The sequence below is a fragment of the Platalea leucorodia genome (assembly GCF_965183815.1).
Source record: "Platalea leucorodia genome assembly, chromosome: 3".
Taxonomy (NCBI): Eukaryota; Metazoa; Chordata; class Aves; order Pelecaniformes; family Threskiornithidae; genus Platalea; species Platalea leucorodia.
The window spans coordinates 28,783,199-28,803,227 of NC_138825.1; the positions used below are offsets into that span (position 1 = coordinate 28,783,199).

At 37.1% G+C, this 20,029-nt stretch overlaps 1 protein-coding gene across 1 annotated transcript in view; it reads left to right on the forward strand.

Moving 5' to 3' along the window:
• Positions 1-20,029, forward strand: part of MTA3 (metastasis associated 1 family member 3) — a gene marked incomplete at both ends in the record, with an annotated part of 149,609 nt that overhangs the window by 68,792 nt on the left and 60,788 nt on the right. The window contains 3 exons of the mRNA XM_082305419.1: positions 7,255-7,354; positions 12,364-12,552; positions 18,486-18,560. Coding sequence (XP_082161545.1) covers positions 7,255-7,354; positions 12,364-12,552; positions 18,486-18,560 — 364 coding nt within the window. The remainder of the gene's footprint in view (positions 1-7,254; positions 7,355-12,363; positions 12,553-18,485; positions 18,561-20,029) is intronic.

Here is a 20,029-nt window from a genome sequence, read left to right on the forward strand (position 1 = left end):
ATTTTCACATGATCCTTTTTACATGCTGCATCAAAGGCCTCGGGTATTTCTTCTCAGTTTTTTCAGTCTCCTCTGGTTGAAGGAAGAGTTGCTTTTGTCCTTATAGGCGTTAGCTTTCTCAATCACACAAGCATGCTTTGGTTCTTTAGAAGGTGTTTAAATACTCTGTCTTTCTATTTGTGTTGCCCATTGCAAGAACATTTATATTTGGCCTCAGGCATGTAGCTTTCCCAGTCTTACAAGGTTTGTTTACTGTCTCAGGAATGAGAGGCCTTTTTTTCTAGGTTTATATGCTTGATCAGTCTGGACCTGTCACTAAGCCCTAGTATGTAATAATCTACTGCATATAAAGGTAGAAGAATATGCCTATCCTGTTCAGAAATTGGAGGGAGCAGTGCCAGAAAAATCTACAGAGATTTTGGAAAAAAGCATAAGAGTACTTGAGCAGAAAGATCCTTAACCTTGAGCTCCCTAAGCAGTCTTGCTTGACTGTGGATTTGGGCAAGGGCCTCTTGCTTGAACTAGCAAAAGCCTCTGTTAGGAGAAGCTTGAGGCATCAGACTAATGTATTCTGGTTTTGAGTTGTTTTTTGGGTAGTGCACTGTCATTTATACTCCAGCAATGAGAATTCCAACACCATTTTCTACTCCATTCAGATAAGATACAGCTTCATCAACCAATTTTTCTTCCGTCATATATATTGGCAACAGTTCTTCTGTGTCTACTAGCTTCAAAGAACAGGACTCTGAGAAGCTGCAACAGTAGTTTAGATCTGCCCACGCTGGCAAATAGTACAATATTGTAGCAGTGGATTTGTAGAATTGAAATGTTTGGTGCTGAGGACCTAGCATCAACATTATGCACATTTTGAGCAGTTCTATTTTTAGGCTAACTCTAATCTGGTCCTATGGACTAAATATCTATGAGTATGTGGAACTACTGTTGAACTTAACAGAAATCCAGTTTGTATGCTACAAGATACCTTTTGATGTTGGTTAAAGCGCAGTAGGTAAAGATGCTGAGGACAGTTGCTTTGAAACTCCATTCCTAATTTGAACTAAAACACTGATACAGATGCACCCCGTTTTCTCCAGTCATCAGTCTCTATCATTCCTAATATATAAGGAATGCTTCATTTTCTTGTGAGATCTCATGTTCTCTTTCTAACTCTGTTCCAAGTTGCACAGTATTAGGAAATACAAACTTTCCTATTGTGTGTATATCACAATAGTCCTATCTTTTTTTTTTTTTTAATTTGTCAAGAAGTCAAAAATGGTCCTGACCAGACTCAAATGTGGTAGGAGTTGTGGGCTCCAGCCTGGACAGATGCTGAGCGCCGTAGACCTGACCCATTTATTCCCCACCCCCCATTTTCTTTCTCTCTGCTAATTTGGTCTATAATTTACATGATAAGTTTTTGGTACATTCTAGTTCTGTTTATGTACTTCATGATGCAGTGAAATAGTTAACAACTTAATTCTTTTCTTCTGCTTCATCTAACTAGATTATCAACATAGTCTTCTGGAAGGAATATATCTCTAAATCAAGCCATTTTCCAGACATTTGTGGTCCCAGCTTATTTCCAACTAAAACAGAGTTTTGAAGACTAATTAAAATAGCCTTAAAGCATTGCATCTCTACCTTAAAATTTTGTTCTTTGATTACTTTGAAATTAAAATGGCATTGCATACCTCTGGCTAACGTAACATATTTCTCTTCATTTGAATGCCTGCTTATTTTTTGATGTAAAATCACAGAAAAATGGAAAAGTACGTGTTGGTCATTCTGAATTGGAGCTTGATCCTTCCTGTCTTGTTTCTGCTTTCCCATTTTCTCTAAGACAGTGATTATATTAATTTTCTGTTGGTTACTATTGATTTAGTTGTAAGAGCTCATGGTATATGGAGGCTTATTTCTTACACGAATTTATCTTACAGTGAGGAAGGGAATACAATACAGCTTCAACTAACAATGTGTTTTTCATCATATTGAGGAAAAGAATACACTCATCAACCGAGAACAATAAATAAAAACATTTAAAAGTGTGTTCAAATAGTAGTACTCTGTTCTTGCAAGATAATTCAGTGTAGTCAGTGGCAGTAGACAAAACTCCCAAAGCTCATCAATGAAAATAAATAGATAAAAGTCACTGGTTTGAAATCTTCAATATTAGTGTGCTTCTGGATTCTCTTTAGGTGGTGAGAAGTAAGAGGAATTGGAGTTCATTAAAGACGTAATGAAATTTAATGGCAGAATTTTAACATAAAATTATGCAGTAAAGATGGTGAAAAATCTTGATGCCCATGCTGCACTCACAAAACTAGATGTTTGCTAGCAAGGTCAATTACAGTATCTAATGATAGGAAGATGGTTTGGCAATAAAAAGGAGAAATATGTTCACATCAAGTTTACTAGGAGTATCAAAAATACTGTGTTTCTGCCCGTCTGTCATGCTTGGCCAATACACATTTATTCCTTTGTGCATTTTGTGTTACTATATTTCTTCTTGACCAAATTAATTTGAAAACAACTAATTCGGAGTTGGAGCTGATTTCTTTTTGCATCTTTTTTTAATGAATTCTGATTATTGCATTATAAAGAAAAAATTTCTGCAGGAGCATTTTCATGGACCTGCTTTTTGGAGGCTGTAAATCTCCTCCTCTGTGACTGTGAAATTGCAGGATGGAGTACAGATGATCGCTTAAATCATATCCTGTGAATTCAAGTACTTGTATGTATCAGATTCTATTTCTGTTGAATAATAAAGATTTCACATATGTTCCATTTCTTTTAATTTAGTAATGAAACTGAAGGTTAGTTGTGGTGTGTAGGGGACGTTATATGTAATGCCACCCCCTACCCTGACTTCGAGACTCTTTCAGAGAAAGAATAGTGGCAGGTGACTTTCCATGTTTATTGTGTCATCTCCCTTTGCGCTCTAAATATCTGAAGTGATCATAATGAAGCATAGCACTGTACAGACAGTTGCTTAGAAATGCAAGGAAAATGTGTCTTTTGGAACAGCATCATTTTACTATGAATATGTTCTTCACGTCAGATTTTGTATTACCCAGTAGTAAAAATCTCAGGGGTATTTTTCAGCTTTAATTAATATTGTACTAGTGACATATATCTCCACTGAAGAAGTATTTTTTTCCTTCTTTCCAAGATTTTAAGTATCACGAGACTCTCTTAAGGAGCAATCAGATATTAATTGGCTGTTCGTAAATTCTGTTACTGATAGCAGTGGAAGAGGTCATCTTTTAGGACCGTTTCCAACTCACAGTAGAGGGGAACATTGATATAATAATAAGGAAAACAAAAAGCTTCTTAATATGTAGGAAACCACCAAAGATACACTTAATTATTTTCCTCAAAAACATTAACTCTGAGGTGAGGCATAGCATTAGTTTGCAAATATGTGAGGAAAACTGTGAATGTGCAGATTCATGTATGCACAGAGGTGGTTTACTTTAAACAGATTTGTCCAGAGTATACCCATTACTCATCTCGTATCACTGAAACAGAGAAACAACGTATAAAAGTGAAAAATTTTAAAATAAACTTCCTCAGATCTAAAAGGATCTCTGTATCAGCTGGATTTTTGAGACTACAAGGTAGAAGAAAACAGAGTTACTGGCCTGGATCCAGAACTTTCTGGATCTGATTTCATGCTGGACTGCTCTTGCTACCTGGGAGACTCGTGACTATTTTTATCCTGATGTGTAATTGCAGTGATTCCAGATTTTCTTTGGTAAATAACGTTCCTGTTTAGAACTAGTTACTGATCAGCAATTGAATCTTTAGAAATGTGTTATGACAGTCTCTTGTGTGTGCTGCTTCATAATTTCATTAGTTGCCACTAATACTAATCTTATGCAAAAATTTGAACGATTACTTCCTTTAATGCCTTAGACTTGAGTTGTAAGAAATTTGGAGCAATGTATTTTCTGTGTGCAATACCTAATCTGAAGTTTTGCTTGAATGTAGGGCATACAGGCACAGCAAAATGATGATGAACTACTGCATCCCTAGAGAGTTCACGGTCAGGTTTTTTTGGGCATAGGTATTGTTGAGTTTTGCTGAATTTGTGGATTTATTCCTAAGTCTTAGATCCTGACACCGTATTATCTTGATTTGTTTTATGTTTGTACGGCTGTCAGCTGCAATCTCTGTTATAAGTCCTTGAGAGAATGTTCTTGGTTCTGGTCTTTAAGATAATTAAAACAAGGAAGCCTAATTAAGGTAACACTAGATCATTTGGTCTAGCCCTTAAAGCTGTTACACCTGCTTGCTGATACAGCCTGTGCAAAGAGTGGTCTCTCTGCTGATACCACCAATTGTTTATCATTCTTGTCCATCTCTCTGCCACCTGTGTAATTCACTGTCTGTATGCCTTTTGGCTTTAGCTTATTTTGGGAAGCGTGGGGAGTGTTGGTTTCTGTTTGAAGTCTCAGTACTTTAATTACTCATTGAATAACTTATTTGTGACTAGCTTGCTGAGCACATTTTGTTGGTTACGTGAGTTTATTATTGTTATTATTGAATTAAATATAGTTTCAATTAAATATTTACAGTTACTATTTGGATTCTACCAACTTAGTGGAACATTTACATTAAAGAGTCTGTTTAAAAAAAAAAAAAAAAAAATTTAAACAGCCTGCATTGGCTTCGTACTGAGTTTTATTTTGGTAGCAGGTGGGTGAAGACAATAGTGTGTCTTCTGGAAATGGGCATTGGTTACTTATTATTTTTTTCCTTTTAACATTTTAAAAATAATTCTTCGGTGGTATTATTAAGAAAAAAAGTATGCAAGGAAAAATGACAAAGGCAATATTTGACCTTTGTATTAATATGTTCCTCATATCTCTTTTAAATGGAAAAACATAAAAATTGAGGTATTTTAATGATTTCTAAAATTAATTTTGGATTTGGATTGCATGGCTAGATTATACAGAGCACTGTATATCACTTAAGTTTTGAGACTGGTTACTATTTAACGCGAATTCCTACACTTATTTGGATTGTCTGAAAAGGTCGCTGTTTTTCGGAAGTTTACAGGGAAAGGTGAACAGGAAGGTTACATTGATTTCCACATATAGGCCCAGACACACCCCCCCGCCCCCCCCCCCCTCAAGGTGGCACGCTGCCTGTGTTTTATGGTGGTTCTTATTTGTTTTGCCCTCATGTACTCCATGCTCCCACGCAGTGTTCCTCTGACGGTTGCGATCCTCTCCTACTCAGTACAGCACTGGAAGCCATTAGTGCATCAATTCTTACCTCTTTATTACTTATTCAAAATAAACCTAGCTTTATATTGTGTCTTAATTTTTACTTTACATACTGGGCAACATAATTCACATATGCTTGGGCTCTGAAGTCAGCCTAAAAAGTCTGATGTGCTAGAGAGTGACTTGTGAGGACATACTCTGTAATTTTCATAGCATACTCTAATTTTATTTTAGAAATATGGTCAAAATAAAATAGCGTTAATTATGCAAAAGGAAAATAAGAAGCTAGTAGGTAGCAGCAGAAGGGAAATACAGTCATGCCGCGTGCTGCTTTACTGGTTTGAACAGTAGCGACAGAAGGATCACAGGAAAGACTGTTTAGCGTATCAATGCCAGCATGCTTAAAGGAAATGTGTTCACAATAGAGCCTTATTCTTGGGACTGATTTGTGGACAAATACTGTTTTATGTACTGCCAAACTTTTTTGAAAAGAAAATAGAACGTGTGTGTGTGTGTGTGTGTGTGTTCTTCTCACATATTTGCCATCTCTGCAAAGAGGGAGCGAAGGTTGTGGAACAGCGTTTGAATATAACTTATTTATTCCACAGCCTTTAGAAATTTAAGCAGTTAATAGATTGTGTGAATCACTGCTGTTGAATCTTAACGGTGTCTTGTAAGTTTTTGGCAGCAAGTACTGAAACTTATCTTGAGATTCAAGATAAAATTGAATTAACAGATGTTATTGCTAGTTTCTCCACAATCAATAATACACCTTAGTGACTGAAACTCTTGATGCAATGTTATGTTATTGTTGAATATCAGGTTTATAGTACACAGTAGCGTGACACTTTCAGTGTGTTGATCTGTCAATGACATTCCTCGTTGGTATAATTCTGCACTTAGAACTTGTGTGGAGTGTAATTACTGAATGAGGCTCCAGTCCTTAGTCCAGAGGCTTGGACTGTATTAAAAATGTTAGCTGAGTAATTGGGTCTTTGGATTTAGAAGGACTTCTATCACGTCATAACTGCAACAGATAATTTTTTTCTGATATCGTAGTGACACAGTGCACCTCAAGAGTCATGATGCAACTCAGGGTACTGGAGCAACTTCTGTTCTATTAGTTAATAATCTTTCTCATGTGTCAACTGCATCTCTGCTCATTTCCTGTGCGATACGCTGAGCCCAGTCAGATTCTCTTACACATCTTTCCCTTCACTGGGTGTGATACGTAGATGTGCTTCCAAGAAAAGTTTGCAGTTTAGAACAGTCACTATCACCCTGGTTCTCCATCTCTATTCCTTATCTTTTGTTGCTCCGGTAAGTACAGTAAATGCCATGTACAGTTCATCAACAAAAGTGGAAAAAAAAGGTAAAGGTTTGGAGAGAAAAAACATGTCCATTTCAGTAATACTGGAATGCTTTATTAAGTAGACTGAGAGATCCATTTATTTCATTATTACTTAAAACCTGTGACAAAACTAGAATTCTGGAGGTACCTTTGACTGAGCTAAGATGATTTCTTTGCCTCACTAATGGAAGTAGTAGACATGCATTACTGAAGTGAATAAAATGCTGTTAATTTCCTCATGGGAACATGGTGAACCCCCTTTCTTAATTGTATTGTAATTTGTTAAACAGTGTTGTGGCTTTTTAATTTTAAAAATAATAGTCATGGTTGTAAAACCCAAGCTGAGTAAGATCTTTGACTTCATAATTAAAAAAAAAATGGGTACATTAAAAAGTTAATACATTAGAATTCTATGAGTATCTTCTGTTTCCGTGCTGTTTTTCTTTTATGTAGGTTGTTACTTTTGGGGGAGAAGGTCAGAATTTTTACTGCGGTGTTTGGCGATTTGTCTTTATCAAATTGTGCTTTGTTAGCAAAGATCTGAAACCTTAAGAGTAACAGTATGTGACTTTTATTTTTAAAAGGACACTTTTATAGATATGACATAGTCTGATAATAAAAAAGAGGTTACATCTTTCTATGCATTTACTGTCTACTGTTCTTCTGTTGTAGTGCGGTTGGCACGTTTGCTCGAGCATTGGACTGCAGTAGTTCTGTCAGGCAACCGAGTTTACACATGAGTGCAGCTGCTGCTTCCCGAGACATCACACTGGTAGGTGGCTTCTTAAAAACCCTACTCCTTTTTTATATCTGTAAATTCAACAGTATCTATTACTCCAGAGTCCCTGTCCTCCAGATACCTGTTTTCCTTTAGATACCTGTGTGCAAGGTGCATGTGCGTACGGTAGATAATCCTGTGTGTTTTCTGTAAGCATATTGGTGCTGCCCTTGTAATCATACTGTAAATCGCTTGACTTTAGATGAAATCTATTTAAATATGGTATCTTGATAATGTGATAAGTTGCACAGCAGAGTGGATAATACACGTTGTATAGGGATTCATTCAGTATAATTGATCAATACTGTGATTTAAAGTATGTGGTAATGAAGCTGATTGAAAATTGTTTAGATAGTGTTTTGTACTTACTAGATGTGTGTGTCAATAAATTTTATAAGGTATAAACAATCTTTGTAAGCAACTTTTTGAAGAACATATTGCTTAGGATATCCTTAGGATGTTTCCTTAGTTTGTTAAAGTATTCACTATAATGTAAGCACCTGCATTTTTTAGAGAAAGTTAAAAATACATCAATTACAGACCAAAGTTTTGTCTCTGTATATTCTTACTAGCTGAGATGACAAGATGTGCTACAGTAATAAAAGCGTGTCAGGACAACTATGAGAACGAAAAAATCTTACCGTTTCATAGAATCAAGTTTGACTTAGATTTCCAAAGACATTAGCAGGAGTTGTTTATTATTTTAACTGTTTGTGTACAGAATCATGAAGATGATAGTTAAGGCTAAAGTAGATCAGTATTCATCAGCTGCTTGAGTATTTGAACTAGAGGACACTGAATGAAACAGATCAGTTTAAAATACTTAAGGTACTGCCTTATAAAGTGGCTAGAGAGCCCCTGGAAATTTAGTTACACAAATTTTGTGGGAACAGACAATATCAGCAGGTTAAAAAAAAGGGTTAGAAAAATTATGGACCATGGCTCCATAAATGGGTACTGAGGAGAATAGAGAGAGGTTTACTGTCTAGCATTCCTAATTCCCAAGGTTTGTAGATGTGGGTGAATGAAATGGGGCTTGACATCAGACTGTGGTTGGACTTAACCTGCATATTTTCTCTAAGTAACATCCCTTGGCGCTGCTGTCAGAGACAGAATGCTTGGCGAGGTGGATGACTGGCCTGATTCAGTAGGGCAGTTCTTACATTCCCGATAAAAGATATTCATGAGTATGATGAGAAAAATATTTAATTTCTTACATTTTGTAGTGTACGCAAAAGCTATTAAACAGGAAACTGATTTAGTCTGGACTTACGGTAGTGTAGTAAAGACAGTGGCAAAATGTAATGTTTTCAGTAACACTCCAAATGAGTTTTCTGTTTCACAGTGGCTGATATGACTTCACCAACACATTTCTGTTCAGATTAAATGCTTTATTTTTTCCATCAAAATAGTTCTTTAGTTTAACATTTTTCATTTTATTAAGATTTCATTGGATTAAGAATTTCTAATAAATTCCAAACATTGCATATCCTTCTTACTGTATTCAGTGATTAATAGAATAGGTTCATCCTTATAGCAATCTCTTCTTGTTTGAAAGTATATGTGCAGTGCCGCTAATAAAGGGATACATTTAGTGTTTGAGTGCCATATAAATGCTTCTCCATTGCAAATGATCCATTAAGTTCCATTACACTTAATGAAAGGCATATCTTATAATGAGGCACCAGAGGAGCCACCCCAGGTTTAATTATTGTGTGCGTCTGTTCTCATTTTCCTACCCCCTCAGCTTTTTAAAACCCCTTTCTTTTGCTCTTTGGCAAAGTACTTCCTTCTAAGTTAAGAAAAGACATATTTGTCATTATACTAGTTACTCTTTCAGACATTGCCATGTTAATTGGGAGCATATTTTGAACAGCAGTTAAAGTTAGTACAGACGTGTGCAGAACTTGTGGTCTATCTCATTTATGCTTTGGAAGGGATGTAGGTGCATAACGCTTAGAAAATTATACTGTCTGTGTTCTTAATGCAAGGCAGATAACCCTTGCACCTGAAGTGCTATTAATGGGATTTCTGTACACCACACTTGTGGCTTTCCAGTATTCCTAATTAGTTGTTTCAATTAGAGATGACTGTAAACAGATGGATACTCAAAAAAAATGCAATAAATGCATAGGTTATAAACATTACTAAATTTCACAGTGGCTGTACACATTAGGGAGGTCTTGCAGCTTAACAGCAAGGGAGAGGCTACTTTCAGGCTTCCTTATTTTGAAAACATGGGGAAGGTAATGAGACAAGGCAGGAAACTACCAATGCTTTTAGAAAACCCTACTGGAAGACATGAAACAATGTGTGTTTACCACCTTAGATTCTTTTCTTACAATGATAAAGACCTGTGAGACGAACAACCAACTGAAACTTGCCTTTCTGGCCTTCTCAGAGGCAGTGTTTTATTTTATAATGAAATTTGATCTCTGAGAAGAGAAGGAAACTGGGAGGATTTCCTGTTTCAGATTCCTAAGCATTGCTTAGTGCATACCCTGACAATGAGGGCCATTAAAGCAAAGCAGGTTGATGGAATCACTTGCCTCTTGTGGTTGCCTTGTTCAGAAGAGCCTGTGCTACTTTACTGTAAGGATGTAAATCTTGGTTTTGGATGTCTCTTCAAAATGAACAGTATGAACAGGTCTTTGCGTTTTGAACGACATCTTTTTAATGATTTTTATTAGACTTTCATATGTGTGGCTCCTAAGACAAACACGTTTAAAATATTATTGAACTATAGAATCCATACTCTGTTTCCAGTTTGAGTGCTTTGTTGGAGGCAGTTCAGTCTAGTTGATTTAACTGACTACTGAAATTGCAGCTGGTTTGGAAACTGCATTACAGCTTGTTTGCAGCGTGCCCTGTCATTCCCTTTCTTCCCAGCTCCATGCAGCCCTTCCTTAGCTTTTGGTGGATAGTTTCTTCCTTTACCTGCTTAAATTTGGACTTGAAGTTCCCTCTATCTGTGTGGCTAATAAATTTCCTCTGGTGGGACCCCTTGTCTGTGCCGGACAGTGTGCTCTCAGCAAGAGTTCTTAGGGAAAGGTGGTCCTTCCTCTCTCCTTCAGGCTCCTATTTGGGAGAGGCAATGACAGTTCTTCCCAGCCTCCTGCTCCTTAGGTATCAGGTACACACTACTTGTTTCTTGCAGTCCTCTCATCCTTGGGTAAAGCAGATAAAAAGGAGATTCTCCAGGACTTTTTATCTTGGGCTCTAGTAATGTCTTCAGGCTGCTCTCTCTTTTGCTAGCACAGTTTACTCGCTGCAGTGTGGGAATTTGATGGCAGGTGAGGGTTGACAAACCTGCAGAAGGCAGAGCATGTTGTTGTGGGAACTTGTCCGTGGTCTTCTGTCACAGAACAGCTCAGTGAAGACAGTACTTATCCACAGAGTTCATTATGAATCTTTTCTTTAGTAATACCAAAAAAAGCTTTATGGAATCAGTTGTTTATTATAGGTGGAAAAATGAACATAAGGCAAGAGCAAGATCTTGATTTCTTCACTTCTGTTGTCATTTTTAAGAAAGTTGATATCAGTGACTAGATCCAGATTTGGCAGCTGCTGGGAAAATGTCCGGTATGTACTGCTTTTCCACAAGGACTGCAATTGAAACAAAGATTTAAACCTTGGTAACACATATACTGTAAGAGTTCAATCTTTAGGCCTGGTTTACTCATTGCCTGAGTTATAAGCGATAAATTGGTGGTTTCATTTTACATTCTTTAGTCTGAAGATGATGGATTTTAGACATTATGCTACATATTTCCATATTGGAATACTTCCGTACATATTGGAAGGCTTCTTCTCAAGGCTGGTCAATTTGACTTGAACCATAAGTAAAATGACATTGTAGGATAACAGCGACATTACTTCTTGCAGACAAAACAGTTCAAGAATCTTCTGCTTGATAGCTTTCAAAGAGGTATATTGAAAGCTGGAGAAGGACTTTAGCCACTCATAGGAGATGGTAAAAGATAAGGAGAATTCATTATTTGCAGTACATTTGTATGCAGAAGCTCAACTGGAATTGCTTTGTAAGTGCTATACTGACACAATGCAGGAGTGTTCCTTCTTCGAAAGGTTTTGGGTGCCCCCTCTCATAAGATGAGTTTAGGGCTGTGTGAGAGATTGCATGCTACAGTTACAGCTCATGCTGTGGTGGGACAAACAGCTGGGAGACTGATGTTAGGCAGTCACACACACTATTGCACTTTATACCTCTAACACCTCATTCAGCACAACAATTGAAGATTGTGGTGATGGGGGCTTTTGGGACGCTGAGTCAGAAAGGCTTCTTGTACGTTGCTCATTTTCCCGGCGGGTGGATTTGTGATGTAGTTGCTTACTTTCCGTATTCCCCATTATTGGTTAGTGATGTGAGCATTCAGTGTTACCTCTAAAGTGAAATGCAATAACTTGCTCATTTTCTGTTTTCCTCTTTTATAAAGGAAAGCGAAGTAACCAAAGAAACCTCATTTACCCATCTCTGACAGCAGAGTTTAGTAAGGGACAAAAATCTTCTTTGTTTTTCAGTGTGATGACAACGAAAACAGTAAATGGCTTCCTTCCCCAGCAAAGACAATATTGAGCACATAGATGTCTGGGCAGCTGTTTGGCTACTATTTAGAGCTTCTGTTAATTGAAAATGGCCCCTCAGTCAATACAGGCCACTGTCTCTATTGGGTTACTTGGAACCAATTTCTACCAACTAAAGATTCTCTAGAAATGTTTGCTAGTAATTTGCGGGAACTAATAAACTAATGTCATTTTTAGTAAACATTTTATTAAGGAATTTCCTTTCCCAAATTAAGTAATAAATAGTTCATTTTCCTCATGTTCCACAGCAGAAGGCCCATGATATCAAGACAGATTCTAAATTTAGCATTAGTTGAGGCTTCTTGCATGGCTTATAGAAAATAAGACATTGAATTTACATTAACTGCAGTGGATTGCTGTATATTTAAACAAGTTTTTTATTCTGTCCTTCTCCTTGCTAGTTTCATGCAATGGATACATTGCATAAACACAACTACGATTTGAGCAGTGCCATCAGTGTTCTAGTGCCACTTGGAGGGCCTGTCTTGTGTAGAGATGAAATGGAAGAGTGGTCAGCATCAGAAGCTAGCTTATTTGAAGAGGCATTGGAAAAGTATGGCAAGGACTTCAATGACATTCGACAAGACTTTGTAAGTATGGAAGTAGTACACTGTTCTGTTACTGTGTTTTCTCATGGTTGAGCATAACTGCTTTCTGTAGGTTTGGAAGATTAACTGGAGGAGAAATCTGTGTAGCTGATATATATATAATTAACATACATACACATTTTATCTGGATGAAAGTCAATATGCTTTCCTGTTCAGTGCCATTCTTTGGAAAGATGTTGACAGAAGATAATTTGTTTAATGGCTTAATACCAGGTAGGATGTCTCATGCTGATGTGTTTTGATAAGGATTTTTACAAGGATTTTACAAGCATCTGAAGGAGTTCCAGCAGCTTTTCAGAACTTTTCTGCAATTTCCAGTGAAATTTATTAGGAGCTACGTGGCTGACTCCCCTGAGTGTTTTTGGAAAAGCTGGAGTTTCCTTCTATAGTTAGCAGAGAGAAATTTATATTCAGATAGCTTTTAAAGTGCACTACAGGGAGTTACTTTGACATATTAGGTATTTTGGCACTTTCGAAAAGTAAAGGAAATGTTTTGCAATATGTTCTAAGTACACTGGGTTTGGTACTGAAGTATCAGACTATAGGGCAGCAAAGCTTTAATTTGCTGAATTCTAATGCAGAGTAGTTAAAAGAAATTGATTCTAACACTGATTGCTGGAACTGCTAGTAATTTGTCTGACAACTTGTTTGCATGTTTCTTGGAGAGCCTCTTTCTTTCAAGGAAGAAGATTCCCTCTGTTGTACTAAGTTCAAGTTGGGCTTTGTGAAAACGTTAGGATTTGAGCCAAAGGAATTCTGTTATTTAAGACTGAAGTCGATTTGAAACATTTTCACAACAACTCATTCTGCTTGACTCTGAGAGCTCAGATTTTTTTTCTTTGCAGATGTTAACTAATAATCTTTGTGAGGGGGAAAATGGTACTGTATGGTAAATGTAGAAGCTCTTCCAAGACAGAGTGTGGGACAGTGGGAAGAGGCTTGGCACTGAACTAAGCTGTCTTGTCTTCGCTTTCACAGTTCTGAAATGAAAGAGATAATTGAATGAAGGTGGGAAGGGAAGGCTATTGTTTTTCTGAAGAACTGACATTTTAACAGGTGTATTACATCTGCGTGTTATTTTTGAGATTCTAAAGGGAGAAAATGTTCACTGCATTAATCACATAAGGTTGAAAATTGCATCATGGATGAAATAGCTGTTCAAGAAACTATGATTGGAAAAGAATATTTTATACAGTTTGAGAGCTGAAATCTTAATGTAAACTACAATTCCTTATTATTTCTCATACAGATAAATGGTCCTCAGCTGTAACTGTACAATAGTTCAGTAGCTATGTCTTCTAACTAGATGTTTCCTAATACATAGTATTTGGCTTTTCAAAATGCCTGAAGCATATATTACAGATTTTTATTGACTGTTTACAAGTTGAGTCCTAACACAACTTGTGACCAAGTATACCTTAGTCTTGTCTCTGGTATTTGTGTAGTATTTTTATCTTCTGTATAATTTCTGTGTTATTGTTGTGGTTTAACCCCAGCCGGCAGCTAAGCACCACACAGCTGCTCGGTCACTCCTTGCCCCGGTGGGATGGGGGAGAGAATTGGAAGAGTAACAGTGAGAAAACTCGTGGGTTGAGATAAAGACAGATTAATAGGTAAAGCAAAAGCCACACACACAAGCAAAGCAAAACAAGGAATTCATTCACTACTTCCCATCGGCAGGTAGGTGTTCAGCCATCTCCAGGAAAGCAGGGCTCCATCATGCTTGGGAATTCAGACACCATCGCTCCGAACGTCCTCCCCTTCCTTCTTCCCCCAGTTTATATGCTGAGCATGATGTCATACGGTATGGAGTAGCCCTTTGGCCAGTCTGGGTCGGCTGTCCTGGCTGTGCTCCCTCCCGGCTTCTTGTGCACCTGGCAGAGCATGGGAAGCTGAAAAGTCCTTGACTAGTATAAACACTACTTAGCGACAACTAAAACATCAGTGTGTTATCAACCTCATTCTCATACTAAATCCAAAACACAGCACTATACCAGCTACTAAGAAGAAAATTAACTCTATCGCAGCTGAAACCAGAACAGTTATATTACACGTAATTCTGTTGATATGCATCTATTAAAGCGACACAGTGGAGTGCTGTGTTGCAGGAATCATTTACGTGCTTGTAGTGTTCAAATGCTAGATATTTGAATGAGTCTACTAGAAGCTGTTTTAAAAGTTCAGATTTTATCTCGGGTAGACTCCTGATACCCTCCCTCTTTCGCTGAATCTTCCTTCCCAAAATGCACATGTTTTCCTTTGCCCTCCTCCCAAAGTGAGAGAGACGCACAGATCTAGAGATAGGGTTACGTAGCCTACTGAGGGCACGTTAATGATGAGTCAGAGTGCAGCAGAAATGGATTTGGGGCACTAATTAATTATAGTCTCATTTAGTTAGAACACGGTTGTTGTCTATCCTTAGTCACATTTTTTTTTTTACCTTTGGAAAAGTGGCATGGCGTTTATAAAACATCATTAGAAGAACGTCTATTTTACATATCAATTTATGTGGTATTGGTAACTTAATGCACACAGTCTTGATCTAATTCTATGTAATTTGAGATCTTTCAATTATATTAATCATTGTGTAATCTTGGGATGCCTTAATTTCTCTAGAGTAAAATTTGTGTGTTCTCACTTGCTATGTAGCATTCTAAAAGTACAGGGATCTGAAAACCAACATTTGGTTTTAAGTAATCACCTAACATAGTCCTTCAAGATTTAGATCATGGATATATGAAAAGTTTCAGCAGGGTGAGGTAGGTCTAAATATGTAGTACTTAAGCAGTGATTTTTCATGAGAATACGTTTATCTATTATCATCCCTCTCTTCAGCAGCTAGTCATTGAAAAGTAATTACTCTTACATGTGATTTGAGAGCCTGGACAAAGAAGCTAATGCGCTGGTAGCGTGCACGCTAACTTGTTCAAGTGTCCATGTAGGATCTAATGATAAAATTAAATCCTGTGGTGCCTGAGATTAAACTTGAATCTAAGCAGTCACACAGTGGTGCCACAGTACAGGCAAGACTGCCATGTTGCATGGCGGAAAGTCCTTGGTAGCAGTCTCCTGAAGCAGAAGGGTTATGTAGTACCTGGTGGAGTCATTATATGCTAGGGGAGTTGCCTTTTGTGAATCAGCCCAGATTTGCAAGGCATGGCAGCTGCAATTGCAGCCCTTACATGATAGTTCTCTAAAGGGCAGGTTCATTTACTTTTCCAGCAGTTAGTAAGAACTGGCGCTATTTGACATTCAATGTGCAGCTCAAGCATTAAGCTATAAACATAAAATATTAGTAAGCAAGACAATTATTATAAATTAAATGGTGTAAAGGAGTTTACCTTTTTTTAATAGAGAAGAGAAGCTTATTTGTTATCAAATTACCAGTCTAGCCTTTGAATAATCATTTTCATCAGCTGTTGACTCATCAACTGTTATAGGAGCTCATTTGTTGAGGTTCTGCTGTCTTTAAGAACCTATGTGAATCCTAATCAACCTAAACTTTTTAAGTTAATTGAATTTACTTGATCTACTTGAATTACTTCACATCCCAGGGTAGCAGAAGACTGAATATTTTGTTCTCCAACTAGAACTATTTTCCTAATGGTAAGAGACAGCTGTTACACTTGTTAATTCTTAATTTTTCATTATCAACAGTTTTCACAAATTTATAACTGTTACATCTCAAATATGGCAGGAAAGGCCTTGGGAATCAGACTTGACCTGTTTATAGAAAACTGGAGCAACTGTTTTCCAACTTCAGAAAATTGTGGAAACGTGCCTTAAAGTTAACATGTTCATTTTAAGATACTTTATAATCCTAAGCTTTTCCTACTTGTTTAATTTGAATGGTGCATTTTTACCCTGAAGAAACTAAAGAAACTGAAAATTCCCTCTCCCTGTATTTGTACTACTGACACCTCTTTGGTAATTTTCTCCTACAAAAATGTCACGTTGGTGGTCGTTTTTACTTCTTTCAATTAGTGTTTAATAGAATTTGGTAATGAAAGTACATTATTCTATGACTGTTCACAGCTTCTCTGGCATTTCAGAGCAACCTCTGGAAAATCCACGTGCCTCTACAGTGTTTTGTCATTTAACTGCGTGGGTAAACAGAATACAGGATATTCACACTCAGTCTGTCAAACAGGTTTTCTGAGTTGTGAATCAAAGTGTAAAAGGATTATGGTTTTCTAGTCCAAGCACCTTAATTATCTTTCTTTAATTGTAGATGCCTACTGAGTGAATGAACATACTGATGTCACAATCATAGTTAAAACAGATTAAAGTATTTTCTAGAGATATGTCAAACATAATCTGTAGCATGAATGTGTTAATAAGTGTTCAGCAAGGAAAGCAAATATGGAGAAGTTAACATGTACTAGTTGACAACGGCAGGTAGTTGGGGTGACAGTGGTTCATCTGGATGCCAGGAAGAATATGGACCTAGACAGTGAGAAGCAGCTCATCTGTCACCTCACACCAAACACATGTTCCTGTCACCGGCCTTTTCTTGGGCAGATTTCTCTTAAGCCATAATTTACCTGAGACAGTAAAAGGATTTTAGTAAACTGAATCGTGTTGCTATCTATTGCAGCATCAGCTTATGCATTTGTTACACTGCTACATGTTAAATGCAAATGGACAAAACTGCTATTGTTTGGACCGGGGATTTACACACTGTGGTGCACTGCCTCAAAACGATTTCACAGCTGACTCTGGACCTGAATCCCAGCTCCTGAAAGACAGAGGTGGGAGCCAGACTCAGTTTGTCTAAGTAGCTGCAGGCAAGCAGCTTGAAAAGCTGGCTGTGAGCTCCTGCATGCTGGGAGAGGCAGCTTAGTACAGTGTTCCTCTGTTGCTTTTAGGAATGTAATTAGAGGTTCAGGAACCTATTCTTTTGGCTTAGGAAATGCAGAAAGCCCCAAAGTGGAGTGAATAAGGTTGGAAAGATAATGTTTCCACATGTTTGTTTTCTGGGACTTCTTAAGGATGATTTCTGGAGAGTAGAGAATTATTAGCGTTAATGCATGCCTCTAGAAAAAAACATGCACAAATTAGTAGCATGTTTCCAGGTTATGAAGAAAAATTGCATTAATTCTGTAAGAGAATTACTAATTTAAATGATAGAAAGAATTTATGGAGTTAAATAGGTGATTTGGTAGTGATTAAAAATGGCTGCTGTATGCTTAACTTTCTCCCCTAAGCTGAGGCTAATACATTTTCACTTGACCAACGAACATGTGCACCCAAAATAATAATCATCGTCATCATCGTTGTCAGTTGCCCTAAGTTTGCCCAGAGATTTTTGTGAAATATTCATTGTCAGTATCACTCTTGTTCCTCAAGGTAGCATTTGTCCCTAGCATCCTTTTGTTTCTTGTTTAATGGTCAAGAGTATGTAGAGGTTTATGCAAAACTACTGGTACTGTATGAGCAGCTGAGTTATTATGGGACTTGAAAAACCTGTGAACTAAGTACAATAACCATTATATTTTTTTAAGAGTAAAATTATCATGAGACTCGAACACAGTCTTGTCAAGATGATTTATTTTAGTCCTGATGTTGTTCTCCATCTGATGCGCTTTATAATAAGGATATTACCTTCTGTGTTTCCTGATGGAAATCTGGATTCTGTTTTGATCATTTTGTTTAACCATATGGCTTAAACAGAATAAATTACACTTGGATTTGGATGTGTAATATTGTTGTAATTCTGCATCTTTGTTAACTATAATGAAAGTTTGTGTATTAGTAATATGTATTTATTTGCATATGGATTTTAATGTAGGTATTTAATACATTCACATTTTAGTATTTGTGTATCAACTATACTTGATTTTAACATGTATTTAATAAGATGTGGACAGTGCAATTTCTTGGAACCACTTTAATTTGTAACAAATGTTTTTCAGCTCCCTTGGAAGTCGCTGACTAGCATCATTGAGTATTATTACATGTGGAAAACCACTGACAGATATGTGCAGCAGGTAATTTAATGGCTGTTTCAGCATGAACCAGTCTGCCACATTCTTAAAAAATCTGAACTTGTTAAAGCACAGAAATTTGTTTCTATTCTTAAAAAGAAATACGGTGGGAGGCCTGTGGTAGTATTTTAGGCTATTAGACCAGTGGTTTTGTGCCGTTCACAGGGTGCGTTGTCAAATCCTCTGATGCCTACTGTACATCACATAGCTCTGAAGAGCTTTTTAAGCCATTTGTATTGTACGCTGGTTTGTAGCAATTGTGATTCCTGGTTCTTATTGCAGTATGGGCTGAGAAGGAAATGGGCTGCAGAGCAAGTGCTTTAGGCTGTGAAGCTGTGCATGGGACTGAAGGAAAAGGAATATACATTGTGTTAAAGGTGGCTGCTAATGTTATGAACCTTTTATTGGTATTTCATGATAGAACATTACTTTGGCATTACCAGGATTTAAAAACAAAATTGAGAACATTCTGCACATAGTGGATGTGTTCATCCTTCTGATTAAATATTCAGGTGTTCGGGTTGCTCTGGAGCAGAAACGTGATAAGATTGTATTGGCTACCTACACTGGGATATTTTAAGCAGGTTTAGGCAAAATTTCAGTGTTAGTGCTTTTTATATATTGCACTCTATGTAGATTTACTCCTTGATTTAGGTATCTAGAACATTTTAAAATACTACATTTTTATTTATGATTTAACATCTAAGTCTGTAGCTCCTTTACTTGCTGCATAATTAGTGGTGATGGATGTACAGCATGTTGAAAATACATCTTACGCTGTAATGATTACAGCTGTATTGTTAGATGGATCTTTGGAATTGTTCCCGATTTTGTTACAGTGTGTCAGAAGGATGACTGCTTCAGGTTGTTCTGGTTTATTTGAAAGTGTTTCTACATCATCTTGTTAGGGTATCGAAAGTAAGGGAAAAGTCTTTTACCACACAGTAGTCTTGGGCTATCACTAGGACCTTTTAGTTCTATGGGTAGTACAAATAGAAAATAGTATGCTGTGTATAAAGGCATGTTTTTCTGGATTTGTCTCCATTCATTTCACTTTTAAGACTTCTTTTGCACTGTTAGTCTTTATCCTAGAAGGGTATTGCCAGCAGAGATTTACTGTGCTGTTTGTCAGCTCTTACGAATTGAGCAATGGATGATCTTGAAGAATCAGATAAAAAATATTATTGCTACTGAAAGCCATGGAGTAAGGATAAATTGAAGTGCAAATTGACTTTTGTCAACACTCTTAGGTTGCTCAGAGACTGATCTTGTTTACTGTGAAACTTTTCTGAAATACTTGCTCTGGAGCGGTTGGTAAAAGACTGAGACTCCCTTTCTAAAGTTCTCCAGGGCTTCATTATGATTCCGTTGCTACAATGATCAAGGTGTGTGATGGTGTGTTGAGTTTGTATATCCTTTCACAGGATTAGGTTTTTTTAGCCTCACATACAAGAAAAACACATAGGCTTTAT